At 43.4% G+C, this 21,668-nt stretch overlaps 1 protein-coding gene across 2 annotated transcripts; it reads left to right on the top strand.

The window, feature by feature from the left end:
• The first annotated feature begins 1,019 nt into the window (after positions 1-1,019).
• lrrc73 (leucine rich repeat containing 73) lies at positions 1,020-20,629 on the top strand. 2 transcript variants are annotated; one of them, XM_040139579.1, is made up of 7 exons: positions 1,020-1,373; positions 3,426-3,735; positions 3,971-4,131; positions 13,227-13,349; positions 13,952-14,052; positions 17,527-17,815; positions 20,256-20,629. In XM_040139579.1, the coding sequence occupies exons 2-7, from the start codon at positions 3,464-3,466 to the stop codon at positions 20,324-20,326; spliced, it is 1,017 nt and encodes a 338-aa protein (XP_039995513.1). In that variant the 5' UTR covers positions 1,020-1,373; positions 3,426-3,463; the 3' UTR covers positions 20,327-20,629. The 2 variants fall into 2 exon arrangements, with proteins under 2 accessions (XP_039995513.1, XP_039995511.1); XM_040139577.1 differs by having other exon boundaries at positions 1,020-1,397.
• Positions 20,630-21,668: the final 1,039 nt, after the last annotated feature.

The raw sequence follows: 21,668 nt of genomic DNA, 5'->3' as shown, positions 1-21,668 counted from the left end.
CTTATACCTGGTTGTAATCTGCATCACAGTCTGTTAAAACATAAAGTAAAGTCTGACCGAATCGTTTATAACTTTTGATGACTTGTTCATACCGTCGGTGGTGACTCTGTCTGCGTTTTCATGTTTCCCCTTGAAGGAGAATGAAGCTGTTTTCTAATGTTGTAAAAACACACGTGGTCATTGAGATACGACAGTATGTCGAAATTAAAAACACAACCAGCCGTCAAACCCTCCGTGTTTAATCTCTTAACCCCAGATTTAAAGTCCGACCAGTCCTCGTCATTCAGTTAGGGCTATTATTTTGAAAACCGCAGGAAGGTCGGAGCAGGTGATTATGTAGCAGCTGATCACTAATCAATAAGTTTCACTCATAAATATTCAGTTTAATTAAAAAAAAGCTTCCCTTTCCTCCTCGTGACGTCACAGACAGGAGGATTAAAACGAGGCTCAGCGGGCTGTGACGTCACGCGTGTAAAGATCGTGTGACGCGGAAGAGGCGTCACTCTGACCGGATCCTTGTCCGAATCACGGCCTCACCTGTTGAAGTCCTTTGTTGCGTTTTCCCGTTTGAGGGAATCGAGAGGCGAGTTCGAGTCGCTGTGATGAAAGAGAAAAACAAGCCCGAGCTCAGAAGGATTAATTGGGTCATTTGCTTCTTAAAAGAAAAGAGGAAAAACGCGTTTCCGTCTTTTCTCTCTAAACTCTCTGCAGCGTCAGCGTCTCAGTGGCAGAACGTGACGGCCAGTTACGAATATGATATTTCGTCGTTGATGACGCAAGAAGTCGGTGTGAGTCTCGTGCTTTCCGTCATCGCCTCGCTAATGTTAATGTCTGTTTAATGACGTATACCAGTCCAAGGTCTAGAGCAGAAAATGCGCATTATTTTGAATAATTGGTTATTTAATAATAAATGACCACAGGCTTATTATATAACCCGGCATTTTGTTATATCCTGTGTTATTGTTATTCCCGTTAAATAAAACGTCACTATCTTCTCCTGCCCACCCCCTCTCCGACCCTGTAGTCGGTCCTGTGTTTGGTCCCGGTAAACCGGTCAGAGTGAGCCCTCCTCCTCTCTCTCCGCTCTCTGTCTCATAGTAACGGTCACCTGCAGAAACACACCGGGACTCACCGAGCTCACACCGACCGACAGACAGACCCCCTGCCCGGCTGCAGGACACCGACTCCCCTGCTCCAACCGCACCGCCGCACGATTCTCTGTTGCTGATCAAAGCCGGTCAATCGATACCCGGATCGATCGGCTCTGATGTCCGACGCGGTGGATCAGAACCGGCGCGTGGCCTGCGGCGGGATCAGAGGCACCGGAGCAGCGGATGATGACATCAGCGTGTGAGAGTCCCGATCCTCCCCGCGTGAGCTGATCGATCATTTATCAGGTTAATTGATAACCTTGCTGCAGCACCGATCCGAGCCTGAGATCAATACCGATCACCTGATCGGTCTGATCAGCTGATCGGTTCCAGACAGAAGATCAGAAACCCGCTCCTGCTCATCGATACTTTTGATTAATCGATTATTGATTTGCGCTGGTTTATGTTTTAACTCGTAAATTTTCCAGATTGATCACTGAGTTACTCAACTCGGCTGATCTCGCCATGATCAGCATCTACTGATAATTGATCACTAACTGATCAGTTTTCTTTTACAGTCTGAACAATGACAGCAGGAGCTGGAACTATTGATAACAGCGAGAAAACGGATCAACTATTGATCTCCTCCAACTTATTTATCAATTTCATGATCATTGTTAACCCACATCTATCTATCTATCTATCAGTCTATCTATTTATTTATTTATCCACGTATCTATCTATCTATCTGTCTATTGATCTATCTATCTATGATGAGAGTTGATTGATTCTGTACCAACAGCAAGTAACTGATCACAGTAATGATCAATAGAGTATCAATAAGATCAGAAACAGCAAATAATAAAACGCTGAGTCAACATCCTGCTCAGTTTCCCTGCAGCTGTTTAGCAAGTTATGAGTTTTCAAAACAGTTGCAGATTAATTTTCTGTCGATCAACTAATCAATGAATCGATTAATCGTTCCAGCTCTACTCTGTAGCCCGTTTATGGTGTGTGTGGAATGTACAGTGTGGTAACTATGGTGATATACAGATCACGTGACGGCTCAATGTATTGTAAACTAGAATGGCTCTCGGAGCGCAAACCTCCGCCAAGACCAGTGTCAGACAACATACACCAGACTTCAGAGGAAAAAATCCAGATTCATAGTAAATGATCTGGATCTGACCCGGAATGTAACGGGTTCTTCCCTGGTCCCTGATCCATCCCTCCGCCAGGTTCAGTGAAAATCAGTTCAGCGGTTTCTGTGTGATCCTGCTGACAAATAAATAGACACAGGTGAAAACAGAACCACCTTGGTGGAGGTGATGTTGGGGGTCAGTATTGAGGTTCAACCATGGGCCGGTTTCAGCCTTTTACAGGTGCAGTGGGGACTTGGGCCTGTATGATCTTAATATTTAATTTACTTACACTCCGTTTCCCTGCAGCCGTTTAGCAGGTGTCAGGTATCAGCTGTTCTTCAGGACTGTATCTGAGGACAAGCATCATTTTCCTGTTAGTGAGCTGCTCTGTGTCGCAAAAGCAGACTAACTGATATTTTATCTGTGAACTGCCTGTTAAATGCTCTGTTTACTGGGAATCACATTCGCCTTTTTACAGTGACATCTACCGTAGATTTATGAAGAATAATATTAAAGTATTGATCACTGTTTAACTGAAGTCTTCAGCTTTTACGATGACGGGTCAGATTTGGCCCACGGGCCGCCGACAAGAAGAGGTTTGGTGAATAAAGCAGAGTGGTGTACAGGCGAAGATTCGTGCTAGACTTTCTCGTTCTGATGGACTTGCGTTGAGGTTACGTCGGGGTTTACGTTTACATTTAGGTTTGGTTAACTTCCCCGCCTCCGCTAAACAGCAGCACACAGCTGAGCTCTAACATTGGCAAAAAGCAGACAGACCCAGTCTGAGACCAGCTGGTGAACATAGTGTAGCGCTTAGCAGCTAAAGAGCCAGATGTTTCCCTCAGGAGCCGGTGGAGACCAAAACCAGAGCTAAAAGAGAGGGAGTACTGGACTTAGGTTCATCAGGAGATACAGACACCAGATCCAGATGAAGGATCATGTTGCTCTGTAACTGCTGGATGAGGAAAGAAGCAACTTCTGGAAAAACAAGTTAGCAAGTGGACAAAAAAAATCAGTTTCAGTGAGAGACCGTGCTGCCTCACAGAGGCTGGAAAAGGTGGCATCAGTTCAGTACCAGTTTTCCACCAGTAAAGGGCAGACTTTTTCTGTTTCTCTTTAAACAACCGACGTATTGGTAGATCTTATCTGGTGTCTGTTTTACAGTCTGGTTTTTCCCTCCATGTCGCGCCAGGCGTTCCAGTGCTCCCAGTGCTCCCAGTCCTGTCCAGGATGCTACCAGCCTCCATCCAGATCACAGGGGAGCTGCTGTCGGCGGCTGAGGTTCAGGACATCTGTGAGAGTCTGAAGGAGGACAGCGTTCAGCTGCTGTCTGTCCGCGGTTGCCAGCTCTCTGACCGCGACTTTGGACGCATCTGCCGCAGCGTCGCCGAGTCGCGCTCGCTCGCTCAGCTCAACCTTAACCTGGGCGTTGTCTCCAGCATCAACCGGACACGACACCTGGCCGACGCCCTGAGGACCAACCGATCCCTGCAGACCCTGTTGTGAGTAGACCAGCAGACAACAGGGTTTAATTAGAAACTCTTCGACTCACCTCATTGGCTGTTAATACAAGTGCCGACAGACCAAATAACGTGTTAACAAATCTCAATGGTTCAGGTGACCTCCCTGACTTCACCCCTGGTCCAGAGTTCACCTGGACCATTAGGATTCGTCCTCTGGGTACCATGCAAGATACAATGTGATTGGTTTGTAAGACTCTGTCCCCACCCCCCCCAGTCTCCATGGCAGCCCCCTGTTGGACGCTGGCCTGGTGACCCTTAACTCGGCCCTGTCGACCCACCCGGCCCTGGTCTGTCTGGATCTGGGAGACTGCATGTTGGGAGACGAGGCGCTGGGTCTGATCTGTGGGATGCTGCCTCCCGATGGAGCGAAGTCAGGTAACAAACACCTGAAAATTCCTGGTCTAGATTTGACTTCCAAATATACATCTGCTAGATCTCTGCTGTCAGCTACAGGTGGTAAAAATCCACCAGATCAGGGACCTCAAATGTAAAAGGTGATGATCGTGTGACTCTGCAACAGGTGCATCCAAAGTCACAGTTGCATTACGTTCATATTTACTAGTTGGTTTTCATGTCGTCGCCTTAAGCTTCTTGGCAACTACATGGCAACCACCTAATAAAATCCTAGAGACCAGCCAAACGAAATTAAAAACATATGAATTAAAAAATATGCACAGCAACCAGCACAGGTAGCACCCTGGTAACGGCCTGGAACATCTTAGCAACCACCTCAAAAACTTTCACCTGCCATGCTCCTGCCTGCCCATGCACATGACTTTACAATAGACACCCAGCAACAACCCTGACACACTCACCTACCAGCACCAACACAAACCTGGACTGTTGTCTCTGTCAGCCTTTCATAAAAACAGCTACGTCACTTTTGTGTCACCGTTTGTCTCAGAACTGACGAGAGACTAGAAATACAGTTTTTAACTTTTCTTAGAACAGTTGTAAAATATCAGGACAGATCCACTCAGCAAATCATTTTCAGGTGTAACCACCTCTCAGCCACGAACTGCAGAGCTGAGTCAGAACTGAAGACCTGAACCTTCTGAGCTTTCAGGTCTGATTCACGTTCTGGTTTCATTTAGTCCTCATATATAGTCTCTTCAGCACAGTAAGACACTCACTAATAAATGAGGGAAATAAAAGAAACATCAGATTTGATGAAATGAGAGTAACTGGGAACAATATTTCCGTAGGCGTTGATATATATCAGACAGTAACCGAGTGGCAGTAGCAGGACTGATGAAGCTCAGCAGTTTGCAGGAAGTGGACAGTTATTGGTTAAAGCTCAGAGGACGTTCAGTCTCCAGGGACTTTGTTATTTCAGGCTCAACTAACCTGAATTCATCAGCTCAGAAATCCGCATGTTGCTGTCACCACACACTGAGGGATTTAACTTTTCATCTTCACATCAACATAACGAGGACAGAGCGTCCTGTCATCATCACGAACATCCATAGAAAACACAAATAAAACTAAAAGACCTCGAAAACAATGAGTTTCCCTGGAAAATGTTTCGATGTCCAACAAAATTGAGACCATGTAGTAATGAGAGCTGTTACAGACAACACGGCTTCTGAAGTTTATGAGGTCAGGTCCTCCATCCTCTTCTTCTGTCCCCCGTCTTGTAGAGGGACTGTGTCAGAATCTGGTTTTAAGACCTGAACTGTTTATATTTGTTGCTCATTTGCTATAAATTTGTGTTTTATCAAAGTGCCTTAATTTTTTTCTCTGTCAAGTCAGTAACAAACAGAAAACCTTGGTGAGGTCGTATCATTTCGTCACAGGAGAACGAACCGTTTTCTTCATTATCAATAAATCCGACAGTTATATTCTTTAATAACTGGTTGATTGTTCAGTGAATCAAATGTGAGAAAATAGTGAAAAACGTTCATAATTATTCCCTGAAGCCGAAGTGAACAGATTGAAATGTCTTATTTTGTCTCAGCAACAGTCAAAAAAGAATGATCGATGAACGATGATCATGTGATGCAAATGAAAGCTCCAGAACAGCTGCCGAATGATCGCCCTAACAAAAAAACAAAACAAAAACATGTTAAGCAAAAGCTCACATGTAGTTAATAAGAGTTTCATTCACTTTAAAGATGAGTTTCAGGTCACGTGATAGCGGCGAGGTGAGCTCAACGTTTTGGCTAGAGCTCCATGCCACTCGGTTCTTAACATCTGTTAATTCTGACACCAACCGTTTGTTGGTATGAACATTTTGTGCTATGTCCTTAGACTTTTGGCCCAATTCTTTTGATAAAATGGGAAAAAACCAGAAGAATAGAGACAAAAAGGACAACCAGTCTGTGGGCTAGCAGCTAGATAAAGCAGAGGTGAGGATCCTAGCGGTTGAAAACTCTGCCACAGCACAAGAACCGAGAATTTTCGAACTGGAAAAGCAGGTCAGTGCTCTAACGGAGAGTTTGGATCCGGCAGAGAGGTCAGGTCGTTGGCTTGGCAGAAGGCACAGAAAAGGAGGCGGGGGATTTCTTTGAATCTTGGCTGCCCTGTTTCCTCCAGTTACCTACCAAAGCCAGGCACATAAAACTGAAAAGAGCACAACGCTCGCTAGCCTCGAAACCGGACCCCACTAAAAACCCCATGTCGCTGCTGCTGTGATTTCTCACATTCTGAGACAAGCAGAGGGTGATGAAGCAGCACGCCGTGCCAGTCAAGATGGTGCTTTAATGTACAGCGGATCCAAGCTGTCATTCTACAGCAACTTCTCCACAACGGTGATGAAGAATCGCAAGGCATATGATGAGGTGAAACAGCGGCTACGGGAGCCTGGGATACCATATGCCATGCACGTCCCAGCTATTCTACAGGTGTCCCACGGAGGCTCCAAGAGGAGGTTCATCACCCTGGAGCAGGAAAGCGACAACCTAAAATCCCTGCCTGGATCATAATCTCCCAGAGCACGGACCAGATGTACAGGTTGTGTCATCTGTAACATTTTTTTACTACAGTCCTGGTGGTACTCCCACCAAATTTGTCGCTCCCAATATCTGGTATGCTTGTTGGAGACAGGGAGCATAAAATGATCCTTTATGCAGATGACGTGTTAATATTTTCATCAAGACCACAAACCTCTATTCCCTGCCTGACCAAAGCCATTTCAACATTTGGCACTTTTTCAGGATATAGTTAATTTTTCAAAGTCTGAGGCCATGCCACCAGGGTCTCTAATTACTGTTCCAGGCCTGCCAGAGCCTTTTCCTTTCTTTAATATATGGTCAGATGTTTAAGGCCAATTTCCCTCCTCCTAGATCGCTGGGCCCCCTTACCTCTTTCGTGGTTGGGAAGAATTGCTCTCATTCAAATCAAAATCCTGCCCAGACTACTCGACCTACTGCAGATGATTTCTATGTTGTTATCTAATGAGGTTATTAACGTGCTCGAAGGCTGGCTGCTTTCCTTTATTTGGAGCAAAAGGAAGCCCTGATGGAAGATGGCAGAACTCCAAATGGCTTCTCTGATCGGGGCTTAGATGTACGAAATGTGAGACTCTATCAGTTGGAAAAACACCTCCGGGTGAGCGGCAGATAGGTCAAATATGACCAGCCTCAAATTTGGCTCAACATTGAATCCTCTTAGTCCAACTGCCCTTTGTGGAATTTGTGTGAATAGCTTTGTGTCTCTGTACTAACCGTAACAATTTAAAGGCAGTCAGAGCCTGGAAGTCTTTCTGTACTATAGAGGGCCGTGCTCAGTTTACATCCCTTCTTACTCTTATTCTGGATGGCCCAGATTTTTTCCAGGCTGCCAAGACCGGGGCTTTAAAGTATCAGTTAGGGGCTAACAAAGCTAAGAGATCTATTTGATGGGCAGACTTTACTATCCTTTCAACAGCTGCAGCAGCAATATGGCCTACAGAAAGGTGAAGATATTTGCAAAAAACAGACCCTTCATCGCTAAAGATAGCACATCAACAACCACTAGAGCCACCTCATATGTAGAAAAAGCCTTGTCTTTAAGTGTCCAAGGAACACACATGTATTTTATACAGCCCTAATTTCCAACTCATCTCTAACTTCCCAAGCTACTAAAGGAGCCTTGGAGAGTGACTAGTCCATCTCTACTGACAACTTAGACTGGCAGAAAGGGTGGATCCATGCTATGGAAGTATCTATCTGTAATTGAACCAAATCTACTGAGTTTAAAACTGTACATTGTACGCATATAGCACCTTCTCTAAAAACAAGATGGATGCTAATGTGTCTGCGCTCTGCTGTAAATGTAACTCTGAGACTGGTGATTACATTCACTGTTGGTGGTCATGTGTGACGCTACAAAGCTACTGGTCTGGTATTGTGGATGAATTGTGTGTTGTTCTTGGTGTTCTTAGAGTCATGTGCCTCCTTCTTGGTCTCCCAGATGGTCATACTATTAATATCAAACATGAGGCTATTCAATCTATTGACTTTTGCTGCTAGGAAGTTTATTTTGCTCTTTTGGACGTCGCTCCAACAGAAAAGTCGTGGCACAATTTTATAATGTAGTGTATTCCCAAAGAATACTAGGGCTGTAGTCAACCAAAGAAAATCTTGGTAGACTGAAATCGTACCTACTCTTCAACCAAACGATCTGTCGTGGTGAAATGAAAATCTGGGCGTTAATTCTAGAGGAACTAAATCAGCGTAGAGTGCACTCTACCTGGTAGCCTTGTTAGCCTAAATTAATTATAAATATACATAAAAAGCTAGTATTTGCAGCATATTAAATCACTTTAACCTAATTATTTTATACTGAAATGATAAAAACAGACTCAGAGCCGACCAGCGTGCACCTGCCCGTATTCATATGATCTCTGAAACGGAACTATATCTCCTGGTGATTCCTGCACGAGAACTATTGAGGAATATTGACTCAAAGGCTCAGGTGTTGAGAAGGAAAGTTGACGGAGCATCCTAACGCGGTAGCCTACCGTTTCTACATGATGACATGTTGGTCGTTGAGCTGTGACATGTAAACTGCTCTTTGTAAAGTTTGTACTCGACTTTTTAGTAATCTGTTTTAACAAAATGCAGCCACACAAACTGCTTCTTTGACATGTTGTCAATTAGTTTGGTGCCGACTCTGAGGAAACATTCAGTAAATGTTCATAAATGTTAAGTAAGTTAGACCTAGCAGTCTCCATTAGGTTGGCAAGTTCAAAGTTGTGAAAGCAGTGGTTTTCACACCAGTTTTCCTGTAACCTTGTTATTTGTTTACATATTTATTTATTTATTTTGGATGTAAGCTGTCTCTGTTGTTGGGGGTGGTGAGTGTTGCGGATGGAGATAATGCCCCTTATTTTTATTTTTAATACTTATTCTTACCTACCTATTTTTACATGTCGTGTCTGAGCTCTTTTGTTCTGTGTTGTATAAGAAAAATATAATAAATATATTCTTAAAAAAAACACGACCAGGTCGAAACCCAGTATGTTGCTGGACTGGCCCTTTATCCGTTTGTTTCTCTCCGACTCTCTGTGTTCACATATGCAGCATTTTAATACGGCTGAAATCCCAATAAAGCTTTTCTCATTTACACATTTTTCTGTTTCTGTTGTCAGACGACGGAACAAGTATGAAATAGTGACTGAAACGTGGCCCATTGAGACGACATGTTAACCAGCAGTCACTTCCAAGCTGCTGCTCTGCTGCTAAAATCCTAGTTTTATAACCACGACGTCGTCCGACAGAATCACCAGAGACATGAGTTAAAGACAACGTCTGAGCTGAGATTTCAGCTTCATTTACCTGTAAAATGATCACTCTGAGAGAAAGTTAAAAGCTCATCCACGTCTATGCAGCTGCTGTGTGGTCGGTTGAATGAGACGCATAGCGACGTGTTGCCTGCGGAGGGAAAGCCCGACCTCGTGCTCGCGGGGCTTAATCAGCGACTCTCTTCTACGGAAAGTAGCTGAAGTTTGTCCAGGAAGTCAGATTAGATTTGTCTCTAGGTGCTTTTGTAGAAAAAAAGTCACTAAAGGGTCCGAAAAGTCTATAAATCTAGCAACAAAGGTGCTAAGTTGGCAACACTTCCTGTAAACGTCCCCTGATGACGCAATATGGCCATATCATCCTGAAAACGCCCGAGCTGCTCTAGGCATGCGCAGAGAGAGTGACAGGACGCCAACAGAGCACGAGTGAGGAAGTGAGATCGAGAGAGTGATTTTGGTTTGCTCTCCATAGTAATGAGTGAATGAGTGAGTGAGTTATTTGATTGAGAGTTAGGTTTTTTAGCTTAATTCCCCGACAGTATTGTACTGTTTGGGGAGGGGGGCAGTTTTTGTGTCTTCCTTTTTTTGGGCTCTAAGCCCTCGGACTGACAGAATGGCTGCTAGGACCTCGGATAACTCCTCTAACGATGAATAAGACAAACGGACTGAAAGACAAAGACATCGGCAAAGAAAAAACAGAAGCGATGGAAAAGAAGATGAATTATGAGAAGGACTTAACCGTGCAGATTGAACTTTGTGGTGGACTGGAAATAAAAAATATGAAATTACAATGACAAGTGCAACAGGAGAGAACAGCCTCATGGATGGGTTCAAGATTGGATCAACAAGTGTCATAAGCAAGGAGCCGGCGTTGGTGGTGTTTTTCCTGGGACTGCCGGCCTAAATCTCAGAGGACGAGATCCTGGAGAAACTGCATGGCTAGAGAGTTTCGGCCACATCGCCCATAAAGACAGGAATGTGGCCAGGAACAAGGACTGCAGACGGGACGAGGTTTGTGTAGTTAAGTTTGATGAAACAGTCTCTCCCCTACTAAGCAAAATTAATTACAGCAACAGGTCCTGAATATTTCAGGGTAATACACGACAGGCGAATTAAAGTGTGTAGGATCCACATTCAGCCCGCGCACATCCTCAGATTGTCTGGGCTTCACCTGCCACAGGTCCAGAGAGTCCGGGGCATTTAGCCATAAAAGCCATCAAAAGATCTGAGCTGTGCCACAAGTCAAGAGCACGGCATGTGTAACAACGGTAATAGCGAGGAGGAGGTCCACGAAGAGTGTGAGGAGGGCAACGAAGGGAGCGAGATGAAGGAGTGAGATGAGGGAGAGGAGGACATGGAGTGTGTGAGGGCGGCGGCCGCGGCCAGTGAGGCTCATACACGGAGCCCCGGTCGGCAGAAGCAGAGGGAGCGCATCAGGGCTGGGCTCCAGCCTTGATGCGGTGGCGCAGTGCCTGTCCTCCGCCGGACAAACCAGGCGTACTGAGGCGGGGACGGAGCTTGAAAAGACCCGAACCCGCCGATCTTTCTCCCTGAGGTGAATCCACGTTCCTCGTTGCCGCCCAGCCCCCCAGGCGCCCGACTCAGACTCAGAAATGGACCTCCTCCAGATTAACCAGATCTGGAAAAGGCAGAATCCGGAAAAGACAAGTGAGGGAAAAAAAGGCCAAAAGTAAATAATGAATAAGAAAATCTTACTGTTACACCTCTTGATGTCCACTGTTCTCTCTCTAAATGCCTGTGGGCTCCACAATGGAGAGAAAATGGAAAGCATAACAACATCAGTGAAACGTGACATTTTCTGTATACAGGAGACAAAATGGGATGACAACATCACAAACCAGGTAAAAAGAGAGTGGAAAGAGCCCATGTTTCAGGCCAATGGCACTGCCTGATCATGTGGAGTGGCAGTGATGTGCAGGGAAAATGTGTTTGATAAAGTGGACTGTGCACCAGGAGCCTTCAGGGAGAATGTTAGTGGTGGAGCTGGAAAAGGAAGAGGAACAGTACAGAATCATCAATGTGTACGAACCCGAACGAAGGAAAGAAAGGAAAAACTTCTTTAAACAGTTATATAAAGGGTGTAATACAGAGTGCTTAATAATAGTTGATTTCAACATCGTGATGAGCCAACATGATATTTCTGTTAATAATGTGTTCAAGGAAGATGCCAGCAGAAAAATATTGAAAGCAAATAAAAGAGAACGCTCCAGGTTCCTCCAGGTTGCAGAGGGAAAACTAAAACAGTCCAGAATCGATTTCTGTTTGGTCACCTCAGTCTTTCAAGCGCAACATACTCAACAAACAGCTGGAGTGATCATTCCTTCTCGGAGGTGAGGGTAGAGACAGCAGGGAACCCTGAAACGGAGGTGTTTTTACTGTAGCCTCCTAGAGGAAGGAAAATTAGCAATATATTAAAAGCCATGGCAGAAGAAGAGTGTTAGAGTGGTGGGACGGAGCCAAAGGCAGGATTCAAAAAGCATGCGTCAATTATAATAAACAGAAGAACCGGTTAGAAGATAAAGAGGAAACAGACACAAGAGAACAAGTAAAGAAAGAGATAGAAAAACTAGAAGAAAGTCCTTATCATGAAATAAGTAAATACATCGGTTTAAAGAAGAAGCTGGACCACATCAGAGGAGCGATAAATCGAAGTGAAAAACAGGAGAAAAAACATTGAAAACTTGCCCTCAGAGGGGAGGCAGCATGACGCTCCGGATTTCCTCCTGTCGACCGGTGTTAACACCAAGAACTTTCTGGAGATAAAATCAAAACTCTGGTTTGTCAGTTTCCTGACAAAAATACACCCACAATCTGGCATAACATCAACGCCACATTCAGCAGCCTGCAATGTGCAAACACAGATTATAAAATACAGGAGCATCTTCACGGGCGTCATCCTGCACCAAACCAGTAAAAATGCAATGGGAGAGACTGCACCGTATGTAGGGACAAAGAGCAGGATCTGGATCACCTTTCTCCACCGTCCCATCTGCATCCACTTCACGGAGCAGGTCCAGGATTTCCTCGGGAGCTGCTGGGGCCTCAGGATCACCGACCAAAAGGACTGGCACCGGACCCTACTGCTGGACGGACACAGAAAATGGCAGCAGTAAATAATCAGCTGATTAACATCATACTTTCAACAGCAAGACACATAATCTACGTGCTGCAAGATAACAAGGGGATTGACAGGTTGAAATGATTTACAAACTTCAAAAAACTACACACAAGCACCATGTACACAGCCAACAGAGGACTTATGGGGGGGTCTATAAGTCTTCTATCTATATTTGTTGATTTGTTTTGTTTTTAGTTTAGTTTGACTATTTTATTTTATTTTATTTTACTTTAAGTTTGTCGTACTTCTGCCTCGTTTCTACCATTTTTTTTCCCCTAAATTCGGTCTCTCTTCAGAAACACTAGGTGAGGGCTTTGTTTATGTTTGGGGGCAAATGTTTGTTTCTGTACAGCACTGTAGATATCAATGCATAAAGCTGTCATGTAAATAGCATGAATATGTGAGATGTATTGAGTTCTTTTGGATAATCAAAGATGTACCTTCTGCAGTCAGTAAGCGACATTCGCGTTTATAGGGTCGGCTCTGATGTTACGTTCCAGACACACACAAAAAAAACAAAAACGTGAGTTTCAGTTTTTTAAGGCGAGAGTTCGGGCCACGATCGGTACCTTGGTGTGTTGTTCTCATCACGGGTCTCGTTGTGTTCAGGTCTGAGGGAGCTGACACTCAGCGCTAACCCAGGAATCAGCTCCAAAGGCTGGGCCCGACTCACCATCGCCGTGGCTCACAGCTCCCAGCTCCGGGTGCTCAACCTGGACTACAACCCTCTGGGTAACAACACTGTGTGTGTGTGTGTGTGTGTGTGTGTGTGTGTGTGTGTGTGTGTGTGTGTGTGTGTGTGTGTGTGTGTGTGTGTGTGTGAGAGGGAGAGAGAGAGTGTGAATTGATCCAACATGAGCAGAAAAGCAGAGAACTGTCACAGTGAACAAACTAGAACCAAATTATTTTTGTGGAGAAATGTCTAAAAGATTTTTGATTATCAAAATTATAACCAATCATTTTCCTATTTATTAATTATTTAATTTACTGACAAACTATAGGAATGACTCTGACCATCCAAAGCTCTAAACCCAGTACGGTAAAACCTGAAATAATCTCTAGAATGCAGTTTCAGCACCGGGTCTCATGGTTCTGATGGTTCCAGTTGGTTGTTCTGGTAGTTAATGTTCCAGTTCAGATGGATCCGGTTCTGGTAGCTAATTTTCTGGTATTTGATGTTGTAGCTCTTATAGTCCTGATTGTTGTAGTTAATGATCTATTGCAAATGGTTCTGGTTCTAGTATTTAATGTTGTGGTTTGGGCGGTTCTGTTTCTGATTAATGTTCTGATTCTGATAGTTCTGGTTCTGGTTAATGTTCTGGTCATGTCTCCAGGTGATCAGATTGCAGGGATGTTGGCAGTTGCCGTGGCGTCCAGCAGAACCCTGGAGGTGTTGGACCTGGAGGGAACCGGACTGACCAACCAATCAGCACAGGTTGGCCAATCACAGCGCTCATTCCTCTTCTTCTTCTGTTGCTGTTTGTTAGCTCCGCCGAGGACGTACTGTTTTCTTTGTTGGTTTATTTGTCAGCAGGATCACACAAAAACTACTGAACTGATTTGCACCAAACTTGGTGGAGGGATGGATCAGGGATCAGGGACCAGGGAAGAACTCATTATATATTGGGGCAGATCTGGATCTTTTACTATGAGTTTGACTTTTTTTCTCTGAAGTCTGGTGTATGTGGTTTGACATTACTCTCTGAGTGCCGTTCTAGTTGGTTGATGTCTCGCTCTGTCAGGTTTTAGTTGTTCCTGTGTTTGTCCAGCAGGGGGAGACACTGACCTGAACATCCATTTACTCCCCAACCACGAACCTAAAACGACACCTTAACTTAAACCTGAATCTAGTCTGAACCCTAAAACCAGATCTGTTGGTCCAGATTCTCAGAAACCATGTTTCGATTGCACAATTCTCAAAACAACAACAATTAGATGTTACTGAATTTAATTTAATTTGAAGTTTGATGTGACTTTAGTCTGAGTCCATGACCTCCTTCAGATATCTACAATATTTTTACCTATGATAAAATATTCTAAACCCAGATTTCACCTACTAACGTTTGTCTGGAGCTTTCGTCTGTATTTTTACTTGAATAGATCTTGTGTTAAAACCTGAAGCGAACCTTGAGTTTAGGATATTTTACCACTGATATGCGAATAAGAATAAATCTCCAGGCTTAAATATTTTAATCAGTGAGCTCCGGAACAGAAATGTCTAATTTATAGCTAACAAATATTAATGAATGAGTCTTCAGACTGGTGTAGTTCTCTGACACGTCATGCGATTACTGTTGTTGTTTACTGACACTAGGTTTTCACCTGTGTAGATAGACACAGGAATGTCCTGTGTGTGACATCAGCTGACCAATCAGGAGTCAGGTTCAGGCTCAGAAAAATAAAAAAGTAAAATTACAGATGAGATGTTTCTGGGCTTCGGACTGAAGTGTCAGTGTGAACGAGATCTGAAAGACAAATACTGTGAGTCGTCATAGAGATAGAAGAACACACAGTTGTCTTTACAGTCTTTGATGTGTTTGCCTGAGGCCGTCAGCAGAGCTGTAGACCTTCACTCCTCCTCCACCACCACCTCCTCCACCTCCTCCTCCTCTTCATTCTGCTCTTTGATCAGAGCGTCTCCTCCTCATCCTCTCAGACCTCTTTAGCCGAGCGAAGCCTTCACTCTGATTCTGTGTAAATGTCGTATTAATGAGTGGTGAACGACATATTTCAGACCCTTTGAATATTTTTCGCCATCTCTGCTCAGTTCAGTCTCAGTGTTTCCATCAAGCAAGCAGTAAAAAGCAACTGTCCACTACCTGCTCAGCAGCAAACAGCAGACAGACGCAGTTGGAAACCAGCTGGTGAACGTAGTGGAGCATTTAGCAGCTAAAGAGCCAGATGTTTCCCTCAGGAGCTGGTGGAGACCAAAACCAGAGCTAAAAGAGAGGGAGTGCTGGACTTATGTTCATCAGGTGACACAATCACCAGATCCAGATGAAGGATCACGTTGCTCTGTAACATCTGGATGTGGAAATAAACAGCTGTTTTATCACAAGTTTACTACTCTAAGAGATGATAAAATATCAGTGTTGTATTAACTGCTTGTTCACCCAGTGGCAAAAAAAAAAAAAACAGTTCATGCAGATTTACTAAATGCATGAGACCTAGCATTAGAGTGAATCAGAGATTTTTTACATTAGTTCTGGAGCTGCAATGATTAGCAAAGTAACGTGTAACTCCAGTTGTCAGATAAATGTAGTGGATCAAAAACTTCAAGATTTCCCTCTGAAATGGAGGAAAAGTGGAAAATCTCAAAATGGAACCATTCCAGTAAAGAACCATTACCTCTAAACTGGATTGAAAAACAGAAGTGAAGGACATGGTCTCAGGCAGTTCTCACCTTCTGTGTCTCGTCTTTGTGGGGTTTCCACTGTATTTTTGTAGCCCAACATGAAAGCCAGCTCCTCTCATGATTAAAATGGAAGTTTTTCAATGGAAGTTCTGTATTGGCTTTTCTGATAGAAATAGAACGTGCTTTCTACACTTTTTGTTCAAGAATTATTCTCACCAAATTAACTTTTTAACATATTCAAACCACATGTACCGTCTTGCAAAACAAAATGAAAAATGTTTTAATGCTGCATGAATTGAAACCCTGAGCCTTAAATCTTGGTTTTCAGACAACAAGCTGAGCGTTTTGTCCGTTGGAGGAATCAATCTTTGTCTGACAGTTCAGCAGCAGGCCATACGGGGAAGTAATAATCTGTGAAAACCTTTCTGCTGAGATCTGATTACAGTGAATTGATCAGTGAAGTCTGGCAGCACAGGGAAGGATCTGGACTGTCCCTGGACTGTTTCTACAGATGACAGCAGAGCAGTTTGTAGTCAAGCAGCTCAAGCTGCTTCATCTATTATTTAGTCTACTTAATCTAAGTATTTATAACTTTAAAAACCTGTTTTGAGTAGCTCCAGTAAGCATTTTGTCACCTTCACTGTACCGAAGTAACTCTTATTAAGGAATAGTTCAACATTTTGTGGAAAAACACCCATTAACACGTCTAAAGATCACTGATTAACATGTCATATCTGGTTTGTGTAATCCTCACAAAAACCAAAGTGTGAAAACAACATGTTGTGGTTTTATGGGGGGATATGTGTTAGACAGATTTTTTTGGTCGGCTTTCTGAACCGTGCCTTTAAAGTTGGACAATAAAATAGCTGAATAAACATTGACCGTGATGGATTTTCTGAAACTGGTAGTTTTTTTGACCATTTACAAGCGGAGACTCCAGGACCTTTGGTGTTAGTGGACATTCAGTTGACACTGACCGCGTCAGGTCTGACTTGTAAGACAGGCATTATTTGGGTACTATTTGCGGAGTATCATTAGCATACAGTGAGCGCGATACTGTATGCTAATGATACTCAGATCTACATTACTCTTTCACCAGGTGACCATGGTCCCACTGACCCACTTTTTCAGACCAAAATGTTTTCTTAGTAAATAAATATAAAATGGAGTTGATGTTCATTATGTGCAGCTTAACCATGGTGGTGTTTTGGACATTTTATGCGTCATATTAAATCAGTTACTGTATCAGTCTTTTGCCAACTACACACTCTTGGCATATTATGTTCATGGCATGCCCATGTCATATGAACTTTTAGGAGCATTTTTATTATAGATTACACTATACACTTTAATGTATATTTATGTATGCTGTACTTATGATTCATACTCATACCTACAGTATATCAAGTCATACTTGCCTTTTTTCTTTTTACATCAGTAAAAACAGCAAGAAGCTCTGTTTTGGTATAAAGTAGAGCTTTGGTATGTGTTTGGCAATTGTATAAATAAAGTTTTGTTTGTTTTGCATGATCACCTGTTGGTCTCCATGTCCAGGTGTTTTTGGACATGGTGGAGAACTACCCAACCAGTCTGCGGGTTCTGGTTCTGGTGGAGAACGACATCAATCCGGAGCTGCAGCAGCAGATCTGTGACCTGCTGTCTGAAGGAGAGGAGGACGATGACAGACAGGCCCTGCCCCTCCAGCCAGGTCCCACCTCCAGCAGTGCCCTGATGCCAATCAGAGACAAGTACCAACCAATCAGAGACAAGTACCAACCAATCAGAGACAAGTACCAACCAATCAGAGACCAGTACCAGCCCCCCGCTTGGCTACCCCACAGCAGTAAGGGCTGAACACTCCCCCTGTTTCCCCTTTCCCTGTCCACACTGTCCCCCCTACAGTCTGTCCTCCATCCAGACTGAAACTCCCCACCAACTGCCCCCCCTCTACAGACAGCCCCTCTATAGACTGCCCCCCCCCAGACTGTCCCCCCTCTACAGACTGTCCCTCCTACAGACTGCCCTCCTTACAGACTTCCCGCCCTACAGTCTGCCTTCCTACCAATTGCCCTCCTACAGACTGTTGCTCTTACAGATTGTCGCCCCTCAGACTGTCCCTCCCACAGTCTTCACTGCAGACTCCATCCCAAATAGACTGCCCCCCTACAGACTACCCCCCTCTAAAGACTGTCTTCCCCTAAAGACTGGCCCTCTCAAAGTCTGTATCCCCCAGCAGACTGTTCTCACCTCCTGTCCCAGTTTACCCTCCATACTGGTTCCCCAGAGACAGTAAGAGAGGTTCAGACTGCACAAAACCAGTGCAGAACCAGTACAGAACCAGGAGATAACTGGTATAGAACTACTAAACTGTTTATCATCATGGCTCCACTGATAGAAGATTCTATACTGGTTCCACTTGTCCAATTATCATACTGGTTGCACCAGTCATGCTTACCTTACTGGTTTTATCGGTACAGTTGGCTATGCTGGTTCTACTGGTAAAGTATCAATGTTCTAGTTTTAGACTCAAACTGATACAACCTAGGTCTGTCCAGTATGACCTTGGCCTGTCCTTGTTGACGAAGTATTAGTCTGGTTTTGTCCCAGTTGGGCCCACTATTTACCCTGTTCTGTCCCAGGTGGACCAGTATTTCCCTGGTACTGTCCTAATTGACCAAGTATTAACCTGGTTTATCTCAGTTGACCCAGTATTAAATTGGTTCAGCCCAGTTTAATCCTAGATCAGTCCCTGTTGACCCAGTTTTATCCTGGTTTGGTCCCAGTTAACCCAGTATTGGCCTTGTTCTGTACCAGTTAAAACCAGTGTTGGCCTGGTTCTGTCCCAGTTGAGCCCAGTATTAACCTGGCTCTGTCCCAGTTAAGGCCAGTATTATCCTGGTTCTTTGGTGTTAGATGTCCCCAGTGACAGTAGGAGGTTTTGTGTTGTGTATAATAACGGACTAAGTGTGGATCTGGTTAAACTAGTTTTTATCTAAGCCCAGTTAATAGAATATTCTGTATTTCTAATAATGAATATTTAAAGGTATATTCATTAATGCTCCCTTTTATGATATTTTCTGTGGTTCCACTGTGAATCCACCTGGTCCTGGTCCAGGATCTGGTCCTGGTCCTGGTCCTGGTTCTGATTCCAGAGCAGATTAAGGGAAACTGAATATATAAAGGCTCAGCCACACCAACATTTAAAACATCAAAAATCAGTTGATTCACTAATGCTGGCAAGTGAATCTCATGGTGGGAACTGACATGTGGATTTATTTTGCCTCCTAAACTAAGCTGAACTGATTTTGTCTCAACATTTCGCTGTTTTAAACACTGGTTGGACCGAGCCTTTACGAGGAGTTTCTTTTAATGAACACAGAGGAAACACTGAAGCTTCTGGTTTAAGATGTTTAACCAATGTATTAAGCATCATGTATATATGTAAACACTTTCCAAATCTGTTTTTAGATTGATTTAATTTAAAGGAATAGTTCAACATTTAGAGAACAAATACCACCTTGTCTGTACGGTAAATATGGAGCTACAGCCAGCAGCTGGCTAGCTTAGTTTAGCATAAAGACTGGCAACAGCCAGCCCGGCTCTGTCCAAAGGAAACAAAATTCACCTACCAGCACCTGTAAAGATCACGGATTGACATGTTATATCTCATTTGTTTAATCTGTACAAAACCTGAGGTGTCAAACGACGAGTCGTGCCCATTTCCAGTCTTTACGCTAAAATAAGCTAACCATGAGAGTGATATCCGTGGACGTTCAAATGACACTGTCTCTGGACACAATTCCAAGCAAGTTTGGGTGTAAATTGTAAAAAAAAATTATAATTTGGAAACTGTTTGCGCAGTATCATCAGTGTACAGTATCACACTCACCGTATGCTGATGATCCTCAGATCTACATTTCTTCTTCACCGGGTGACCATGGTCCCACTGTGTAAGAACGACGGTTTGTGGTGTTATTGGGGGGGGGGGGTAATGTGCTGGGCTATTTTTTGGCTGTGAGTAGTGACTTTTTGAACTATTCCTTTAAACCTTAAACCTCTAACATTGAGTGTGGTGGACTATCTCTCTGCTGGGGGATTTTTAAAGAAATGAACTGAAACCAATGGCTCTCTGATGGAAAGGATCAATCTAAAAACTGATCAGTGATTTGGAAATCAAGTAAACAGGATTTGTAGTTTCTTGGTCTTATTAATATGCAGACTTGTCGGTCTGCTACTTTAAATCTGGTGTGAAGCTCTAAACATGTCGCTCTTTAACCCTACAGATTCCAGCCCCCAGATGGTCTTGCTGACATCAGGTCTAGGTGAGAGCTTATTGGCTGAGACTGAGATGTGACCCCTCCCACATACACACCCACTTCCTGTTAAACTATTTTCACTTTATTCTCTCTACTTTTCATTTTGGGGTTTGAATGTTCCTGTTTGTTTCTCTGCACTGCACTTCTCTGGGTTGTCAGATCACCTGATCGCTAGCAGCCAATCACATGCTCTGCATGGTTTGATGTAGCACCTGTACATAGACTAGAACAGAGTGAGTGGCATCACAAAACCTTAACACACCAAGTGACTTACAGACAGGTGTTTGATCAGCAGCTGGACAGTGTGTTTCAGTACCATCCGCTGATAGGGCTCCTTTATGAGCTGTAATCAATGGACTTTTTGATGGTTAATAATTCATTTACTGATGCTTCATTGATCAGTTATAAGACATTAATAACAACAACTTCTGGGTTGCCAGGTCGTGGACACTTTGTCTAATCTTCTGGAACAGCTGCAGGACATCTGGACCAAAATTCATTCACAAACTGATTGTTAACATTTACAGCTGTAGATTATTGTGACCATTAAAAACCAATTGACCATTGATGAACTAATGCATCCAGTCTGACTGGCTGTTGATCTTCAAATAGTCCAAATGTTGAGAGAACAGTCCAGTAAAAGTGACATGTTGATGTAAAAGCAGTTTTGGTCCAGATGTCCTGCAGCTGTTTTCCAAAAGAGAAATGGTCCAACAGTCTCACTGTTGAATTAAAGAGATAAAAAGACAAAGTTTCAACAACCTGGCAAACCAGAAGTTTTTGTTAATAATGTCTGACAACTGATCGATAAAGCATCAGTAAATGATTTATTAACCATCAATAAGTCCATTGATTACATCTTATAAAGCCTTTGTAGATGGAGCCCGATCAGAGAGCGGTGCTAGTGTTTCTGATGAATGTACTCTCTGCTCTGTTGGGTTGTTCTGCTGCTCTGATGTCACAAGAATAAAACTGTTTACAGCTTCGTAAGAAACAACGACTGCGATTCGTTTTTTAGAGTCAGGCGGTCAACCAGCATGAAAGTGCTAGACAGAACGAAAAACACCTCAAGGAGCAAATTATATCAAGTTTTTCCACCCTGATATCTGCTGTACACTGCGAGGTCTGGCGGGTTTCACGAGTCCTTTTTTATCATTTAGACCCAGTATATAAACATTTACAAAATGGTTTATAAGCCTCACCCAAATGAGGCATCTCTGTTATAAACAAGAATAACTAAATGAATAAATAGTCTTTAAGATTGTTATAGAAAGTATAATATTAAAACCAGTTCATCTGAGATGTTTAATACAGTTCAAAGTGAATTTAAAAGGTTAAAAATAAAGCTGATAAATAAATCTTTGTTGTTTTGTTAATAAA

Source organism: Xiphias gladius, chromosome 11 (genome assembly GCF_016859285.1).
Source record: "Xiphias gladius isolate SHS-SW01 ecotype Sanya breed wild chromosome 11, ASM1685928v1, whole genome shotgun sequence".
Classification (NCBI taxonomy): domain Eukaryota; kingdom Metazoa; phylum Chordata; class Actinopteri; order Istiophoriformes; family Xiphiidae; genus Xiphias; species Xiphias gladius.
Note: the sequence above shows the minus strand (reverse complement) of the source record. Positions and strands in the feature narration are given on the sequence as shown.

Coding starts and splice junctions, on each gene's coding strand:
- lrrc73 (XM_040139579.1), top strand. CDS start 3,464: ATGCTACCAGCCTCCATCCAGATCACAGGGGAGCTGCTGTCGGCGGCT. Junction 4,132..13,226: donor TCCCGATGGAGCGAAGTCAG/GTAACAAACACC, acceptor CGTTGTGTTCAG/GTCTGAGGGAGCTGACACTC. Junction 14,053..17,526: donor TGACCAACCAATCAGCACAG/GTTGGCCAATCA, acceptor CTCCATGTCCAG/GTGTTTTTGGACATGGTGGA.